We start from the raw sequence: 8,489 nt of genomic DNA, 5'->3' as shown, positions 1-8,489 counted from the left end.
CTGGAGTGGGGCATATGCTTATCCAGGTGTTCACTGGCTCCCTGCTGGTACCACCTTCTGTTCCCAGCAGAGACTTCAGTCTAGGTCTTGGCTAAGCTGCCCTCATACCTTAGCAACCTGAGTGTAAAAGCCTCACAGACACAGGACGCCCAGGGCAGCCGGCCAGTGTGGACCTTTTCACCATCACCGAGAGCTCAGACCTGAAAGATGTGTGACACAATACGTGTTCCCAGGGAGCTGCTACAGGATCAACAGACATGCTTACATCCAAAGTCAAAAGAACAGAAAAACAGGCAACTCGCTATGTAAGATGCACACAAGTGCTACAAAATACCCTCTGCGAAAATCCTTAGCCACTTTTTGCCTTAATTTTGAAACTTAAATCACTTCAAAGTTAGAAAACCAAAAATTTAAGCTGTCAAAATTAAATCCTTCCCATTATTTTATAACAGGTACCCCCACTATTCTCCAAAATTTGCTCCCAAGGCATGAACGATAAATGACATAATCAGATCCAAACAGGAATTTCCAAGTTGGAGACACTGTTCCCACTGATTCCCACTAATGACTTCCATAAGTGCCGCCGCCAACTGCGGAATAGAGTCCCGTCTTGCCATAAGCCCGTGGCGGCAGCCCGGCACCCACCTTGCTCTCCTCAGCTTTACACGGCCGTGGATGCCTGGAGGCGGGGGAGTGAGTGCACTGGGGTCTTTTGGGGTATCATCTGATCAAAAGGTTCCAGAAATACAAGTTTAGCCTCACACTGTATTTTCTTAATCTGGGCTACACAGAAAGAAAGTACAGGTACCTGAGGCAGCCTTGCTACTTTTCCCAAATGGAAATGTGAGCTGCTGCTTCACAACCAGGGGAACTATGGGCGCTTTTCTCCGACTAAACTTCCCAATAACCGCATTCTGTTCTTGTAAACAATGGTCACTATCACTTACAAGGAGAAAGAAGATGATAACTTTGGGGATTAAAGGTTGTTTTTAAGGAGCATGCAGCCTGCTTCTACATCCATCATGTAAAACGCTCCAGAGTTCGTCTGCTGGCACAACCGGGGGAACCCAAGTGCGTGGTACGCCAGGATCATTGAGAGACCTGCTGACAGAGGTGCTGAGCCTGGAGACACTGAGAAACATGCCACTCAGCTCCACCACACCTGCTGCCTGGGCAGGCAGCAAGACCCGCACCACAGTCCACCTCCCAGTTTGGACCGAAGTGCAGGAACACAGGCCCTTCCCAAGGGTTATTTGGGATGGAAACTGCTGAGAAGGGAGCCCTCGCACTCCTCCACCTGAAAAACATGCAACCCCCCGCCACACTGTAGTCGGGAGGTCCCGGCAAGGGTTCAGAATGCTCACCTTGCACTTTTTGGTCAGAACGCTCCAACTGCTGTAAGTGATGGAGGTGATTCGTCGATGTTTTCAGTTGCTGCAGGAATTGGCAGTTAACATCTTACTGGTTTAATCCAATTCTGAGAACCAGTCACCAGAAGAGGCCCGAGTTCAGAGGAGCCTGCAGATGCCCGTCACAGACCAGGACCAGAGGTCAGGGAACCTGACAAGCATCAGCTCTGGCTGAGGAAGCTTCGAATTCAGGTCACCACGATTGTGCCACCACACTCCCCCTGACTGCACGTACAATAAGCTGCACCTTCATTCATTCCCGGGAATTTAGCTCTACACCAGCAACATGTGCGTACAGTTAGGAATGACGCCTTCCTTCCTTAAGCATAAATGATTGTCTCCTGTAACCCTATTGCATTTTCACAGAAATCATTAGTATTTCGGCAAAAGACATACACAGTTTTCCATTTGCCCTGCACACAGGCAAGATGTTACACATTGATAAGAAGTGCTTAGAAAGTGCTAATATCATTACCCTGGTAATTAGTAGCTATTATTTCCAAGGACGTTTTTAATATATACACACATACTGTTGTTCTCTTAGGTTCTTTTAGTTTTCTTTAACTAGTCTCTGACATTATAAAACTTTGCTTTTTTTTTGCCCTTTGAGAATTTCTAAATAAAAACTGAGTTAAAAGATTGTTCCAAAATCTGCTGCTTCATCAAAAGGCATTAAAACATTTCTTATGGCAGGAAAGGATCCTACTAGTCTTTTAGTTGCTACTGTCTGGGATTAACAGATAAGAAGAAACCAGGTAGGAAATAGCTAAGATACTGGAAATATTTGCACATACCAAAATACCACTACTTATTTTCTTTGTATTTGAGCGGTCCTGGGCGGATCCTGTGCTCCTCGGCAGGTGTGAGGTGTGCGCTATAGGCTGGCTCCGGTGATCTGGCCGTTATACTCTGCTGTCTCCATCTTGAGGATGTAGGGGATTATGCTGTCTATTGAAACATTGCCGATGAGACCAGTAAAAAAAAGTTCTTCTGTTATGTTGGAGCTCATCAGCCTGAGTGCTGGCAGGCGGACGAGAATCCGGGCCAACCTGTAAGAGGAAGGGTCATTAGAGAAAGGGGGGTTCGCTGCACTTCAGACTTCACCCTGGATAGGCTCCCAGGGGCCCTGTCTGCACTGCTCGGAACTGAACCAAACAAACACATTCACTGTCCCACCCTTGCTTTTCTGATTTCAACAGTTCCTCTTGTAGGAGTTTATCATGAGTGCAAAGATTATGTACAGATATGTTCCCTTCATTGTTTATAACGACTCTCCTCAGCCCCACCAAAATGAAAAATCTGAAAACCTGTCAGTGGAGGGTAGGTTAAAATAAAGTATGGTGCCTCCATATAATGAATCACTACATATTCATTAAAGAGGATAATAAAGGTCTATATCCACTGATAAGAATTCCATGACATACAGCTGAATAAAAACTTAAAAGAAGGATGTGAGGGCTTCCCTGGTGGCTCAGCGGTTAAGAATTCGCCTGCCAATGCAGGGGACATGGGTTCAAGCCCTGGTCCAGGAAGATCCCACATGCTGCAGAGCAACTAAGCCCGTGTGCCACAACTTCTGAGCCTACGTGCCACAACTACTGAAGCCTGTGCGCTTAGAGTCTGTGCTCCGCGACAAGAGAAGTCACCACAACGAGAAGCCTGCGCACCGCCACGAAGGGTAGCCTCCGCTCACCGCAACTAGAGAAAGCCGGCGCGCAGCAACGAAGACCGAAGGCAGCCAAAAATAAAAAAAAAAAAAAGAGGATGTGAAACAGCAAGTACAGCGTGACCTCACTTGCGTATATTCCTTTGTACGTATGTGTGTAAATAAAGTACTTGGAAGGATGGTCACCAGAATGCTAATGGTTGACCTCTGGGTACTGGGATTTGAAGTGATTATATCAATTAAAACTTTTTCTATATTGCTCTAATTTCCAGTGTTCTTTTAGCATTGTAATTAAAAATAAAGCAATAAGATTTTTATTTGGAAGGAACCCCGGGAGGGCACACCATGACCCTGTCCTGGCAGGTCACTGAACACTATCTGAAGCATCTCGTGGATGGGCCATAGCCAGCACCCAGAGCGGTGGGCACCAGGACACAAACTGCAGGCCAGCCCAGTCTTGAAACGACTGATATTTTCATAAGTAGGGAAATGATGAAATTATGGCATCTCCTTAGCCATGGAAAATGATTTAGAAGAATGTATACATGCCCACTGAATATTAAGTGAAAAAAAGGTCATGAAACCTTATTTTCTATTTTCTGATTCCAGTTGCACATACTAAGAAATTACTGGAAGTAAATACATAAAACGTTAACAGGGAAGTGGTATTTACAAAGAGCTAAAAGTTTTCTTTTTGCTTTCCAGAATGTTCTAATTTTTTCTACACTGACGTTATTTTTGAAAGGGGAAAATATATTTGTATTATGAAAGCAGTATTCCAGCACCATCATCCATTTGCCCAGCCATGGTGTCTGGCAGGGCACCCAAAGGTGCCAAGGGGCCGACAGGCTGAAGGGTCTCGGGAAGTCAGCAAAGGCCAGTCAGGGAGGATATCTAGCTGGGCCTTAGACGCTGGCTAAGGTTCCTATCAGCAGAGATGCAAAGGATGGGAGAGGATTTCAGGAGGAACAAACAGCATGAGAAAAGGCCTAAGGATGGGACAGAGTAAAGCAATGACTGTACAAACAGGACGCAACCATTCTAGGGCCTTTTCTTTGGGAACTGAGTGTTCCCGAGTGCTATGAGAGAGCGCCCCTGCTCTCATTTCTGGCCCCAAATCACCTACCTGGCTTGCCCTCTTCTCCCCCAGGGTCCCTGACTGGACCAGGAGTAGTGATTCAGGAATTTTTCAGAAACATGTACTTTCAAAGGCCAGAGAGCTGCCATCGTCAAGGCAATTCTTGTGTGCTGGTGCTCTGCCAGCAGCCCCAGAGGAGCCTTTTCAGCCTCTTCTGGCCACAGGCTCTGTGTGGATTGGGCCCAGAGCCTCCTCAGGGGACAGCACGCCCACACGCCTGGCTGTATGAGCTCTGGTGTGGGTGTGTTACCACTTTGTATGCAATGAGACTGAAACCATTCTAGATTCATTGTGAGGTCTTCAGTGACTCCAGTAGAAAATGGATCCTGCTTTGGCAAAAGCTGTGTCTGGCCATGGCGGCGTGCCTAAAGCAGAGGCAGGCTCTCTGCCAGCCAGGCCCGCCACAGGCCCCCAGTCACACCAGAGAAACTGTCCCCCTGGGGCTGGGGCACTCAGGCCCACAGGGCACCTATTGACTGAGGTCTGTCTGCAGAGGACATGATGGGGGAAGGTGGGGAGGGAAACACTATGCTTGACAGGCCCCAGAAGTTCACATAGCCTCCAGTGGGTTAGAAGAGGTCACGAGGAAAGAGCTCTTCCACTCCTCAGCTGGAGGGAAAGCCTGCCAGCACATTCTGCCCTATTTCAGAACAACTTTCCTGGTCAAAGCTGCATGAGAAAGGCATACAGATAACATTGTTTTCCTGCTGCCCAAACATCATAAATTTTCACCCAAATAAAGGAACTTGAAAAAATCAGTTTATGTGAGGATTAAATTACTACTTTGTCCAACCCAGTCACTCTTTCTAGGGGTCAGATTTGGCTTCTGTCAAGGAAACCCTTTTGTCTAGCACCGTCTCCTCAGTGAATGCGGGGCAGGCGGGCAGAGCTGCCGACTGTTCTGGACAAGCGGAGTCTCCGTAAGAACTCATCTCACACACAACATCAGCCCCAAAGGAGATCACGGCTCCCAACCCCTCAAATTAAAGAGCAATAACCCAAGGTCTCACCCAGTCACCCAGCAACACTGGGATGGCCTAGGACTCCTGACCCTCCCCACTCCATTTTCAGCTGTAAAATGCAAGAATTAAAGTGTGATCAAATGGAGGCTCTACCAGGCTGCCAGCAATGGGAAGGCCAATGTAACTGATATCTGCAGCTACAGATCCAGCCTCGCCCCCATCGTGCCCGTGTGCCTCACCGGTAGGTGTCTTCCGAGTAGGTTTTCTGAACATAGTCCTGCAACTCCATCTGTGCCTTTTCTTGGAATTTTTCAATCTGGCTTGTGCTGGTCAAACCTGGATGATCTGAAAAAATAAAAGTACCCCAAATTGTCTTCTGTATTTGGAAAGCCTCATTTGCAGACGTCTCAGTACTTATTTTTAGTAAAACTTCTGACAAATTTCTCAAGTGCAATAGATTGAGCTCTGAAGGCTGGTCTAGTTTGGATACTCTTGCTAGAACACTGGCTCTTCCTCTGTGCTCTGCCACACCTGAAGGTTCCCAGGAGAGGTGTGGCCCCTGGGTGCTCACACCAGCCTCAGCAGCCCCACTGGGGCTGGTTCTAGACCTGTGGCTTCCTTCCTTACTCCAGACAACATATACCACATGAAATTAGAAATTATCATCTGCTCTCTAGATATTTAATCACATAGTGTCTCCCACTTTTATTAGCTATTTTGTTATTCATGAGTAGGGGACCAGGGCAGTGGGACAGAGAGGTTAAGCTGGGTCCACCCCTGCTGTCAAGGACAACAGTCACCAAGTGGCCTCTCAGGTGGCTCAGAGAGAAGAGCTGATGGGGAGTGAGTGAGGCCAGCCCGGTCGACTCTTACTTTCCACCAACAGTCCCGCTGCCTCTTCTTCATCTGCTGTGACCACACCTTTTGGCATGCCCTGCAGCTGCTGCTGCTACTGCCCTACAGAGACTGTGGGTAAACTTGTGCAGTTTCAATCTGTACTGGATTATAAGTGCTAACATACCTAAAAATTAGCAAAGAGCAAAACAGAACAAATCAAAACAAAAAAAGGACACTGGGTGGTAGTATAGTCATCCCTCGGTATCTACAGGGGATTGGTTCCAGGAACCCCCCATGGATACCACATCCACTGATGCTCATGTCCTTTACGTTAAATGGTATAGTATTTGCATATAACCTACACGTATCTTTCCATATACTTTTAAATCACCTCTAGATTACTTCTAATACCTAATACATTATAAATGCTATGTAAATAGTTGTACCTAGTTGCTGGTGCGTGGCAAAATAAATTTTGCTTTTTGGAACTCCTGGAATATATTTTTCCTTGAATATTTTTGATTCATGGTTGTGAATCCACTGATACGGAACCCGTGGATACAGAGGGCCAAATGTGTACTCAATTTTGTTTGCTGTAGTCTTATTTAGCCAATGGCTTAGTTAGGATACAGATGATATCTATTTAGCATATGAAGTTACCCGGCACTACAGCATATTTCTTTGGGAATATAAAGACAGGACTTTAAAAGAACGTATGTATTTATGTTAGCTAGCAAAGCACACATTACGGGAACATTCAGTCACACACAGTGTGGCAGGGCTCTCTCTACACTGCTGATAACCTGACAAACATGCTCATGTTCAGAAATATCAGTAGACACAGGTGGAAAACCGTCGTTGAGTGACCGTGACCACTGCATATCTTACCGGGGCTAAAGAGAACTATAGCTTTAAGGTATGCATACTCATAGCCGTCTATATCCAGCTTCGCCATACTGTTACAGAACTCCTGAAGCTTCCAGATGTGCTCCATGACTTGCTTTATCCGGTCGCCAGAAAGTTTATCTAGAAATCAACATCACAGATCCTCTGAGAAAGGCTAATGAGAGCAATAACATGAGCTTCTTTGAGGGGCCACATATTGAAAAAAATGAGAGAATAATTTCACTTTTAAATGAAAAACCAGTTATCTCAAGAGCCTCATTTTCCAGTTATAGGTGAAGTGACAACAGGCACTCAGATTCCACTCTGTTAATATTCTGCCTCAGTAACGACCTCCAAGACCAGTGATTCTCCCCGGCCCCACCCTGGGCAGCACCTTTGGCCTGCAGGTGCTGAAGGCCCACATGCCAGTTCTTATCAAGGTCAATTCTTTCCAAGTCTCTGCAGGCACTGAATAAATATTTGCCAACCTGAACACGTTGGCATTTTTTAGTTGTCAAAATAATTTTATCCGTTGTCTGATTTAGTCTTCATGACAGTATCTTGCTGAAGGCAGTATTATTATATTCAGTTAAAAATAAAACTAAAGCTCGTTTGCGAACAAACCTAAAATTCAATAAAACGTTACAGGGTTTTAAAAATCACCATTATATAACTATTCCAAAGGAATAACTAGAAAAATGAAGGTGTGACTAGGTGACTCACACTCCTAGGTCTCAAACACTGGGATGACTGATTGAAAAAGCAATTCAACTCCACCTCAGATGCAAGTGTGATCTGCAGGGATAGTCTAGACACTGGGCAGCGTGGGCTCCCTTGACAGTGTCTTCAGTGTGCTGCGGATGTGCAGCTTGTGGAGACCACCCCGGCTACTCCCCAGCCCTGATACGGCTGGGACCTGACCACCCGATGTCAGGTGGTTGCACAGATCTCATAATAAGAGACTCACTTGTTCATTCATGCTCTGGACTAGGGGGTCACATGACCCAGGTCTGTGCCCCAGTCCCCAGCTCTTCCACTTGCTGCTTTATCCCGGGCAAGCCAGGGACCTTACTGGGACCTGGTCTTCCCATATGTAACCCTGACATAACAGTTTCTACTGTACAGGGTTGTGAGGATTTGTGAGATACATGAAAGGGCAACCTGTCAATGAAGCTGAAAACAGAAGCTGTGACTGTTCTGCAAACATCACTCAATGTCTGTATGTCGGAAATCAGCACCTTTTCCCAATTATTTTTTTCCTTTCCTCTTCATTATATGAAAAGAAGGCAGTTGGGTAGAAATTTAAACATTCTGACGGGTAAGGGACGCTGTGGGACACAGGCTGGCTATGCGGAGGGCCAGCTGAGACGGAGCCGTCCTCACCCGCAGCCCCTGCCCTACCTTCCTGGATGCTGTTCTGCAGGTGGTTGACAATGGCGGCCAGGATGGTGGAGAGGCTCATGACCTGGGCGCACTGGGCCAGGCCGAGGGTGAAGAGCTCGTTCCAGCAGGCCCGCACCAGGCTGGTGTTGCAGTCCTGCCTGGGGACACAGAGGCGTGGTGGGTGCGGGGGCCGGTGGCACTCCTCCAAG

At 46.8% G+C, this 8,489-nt stretch overlaps 1 protein-coding gene across 1 annotated transcript in view; it reads right to left on the bottom strand.

Moving 5' to 3' along the window:
• Positions 1 to 164: 164 nt before the first annotated feature.
• Positions 165 to 8,489, bottom strand: part of NR2C2 (nuclear receptor subfamily 2 group C member 2) — a 29,000-nt gene continuing 20,675 nt past the window's right edge. The window contains exons 10-13 of the mRNA XM_082847195.1: positions 8,299 to 8,438; positions 6,901 to 7,038; positions 5,415 to 5,520; positions 165 to 2,458 (exon numbers count right to left, since the gene is read on the bottom strand). Coding sequence (XP_082703321.1) covers positions 2,284 to 2,458; positions 5,415 to 5,520; positions 6,901 to 7,038; positions 8,299 to 8,438 — 559 coding nt within the window. The 3' untranslated portion in view covers positions 165 to 2,283. The remainder of the gene's footprint in view (positions 2,459 to 5,414; positions 5,521 to 6,900; positions 7,039 to 8,298; positions 8,439 to 8,489) is intronic.

This window comes from Leucopleurus acutus (genome assembly GCF_964270905.1).
Source record: "Leucopleurus acutus genome assembly, chromosome: 10".
NCBI lineage: Eukaryota > Metazoa > Chordata > Mammalia > Artiodactyla > Delphinidae > Leucopleurus > Leucopleurus acutus.
Note: the sequence above shows the minus strand (reverse complement) of the source record. Positions and strands in the feature narration are given on the sequence as shown.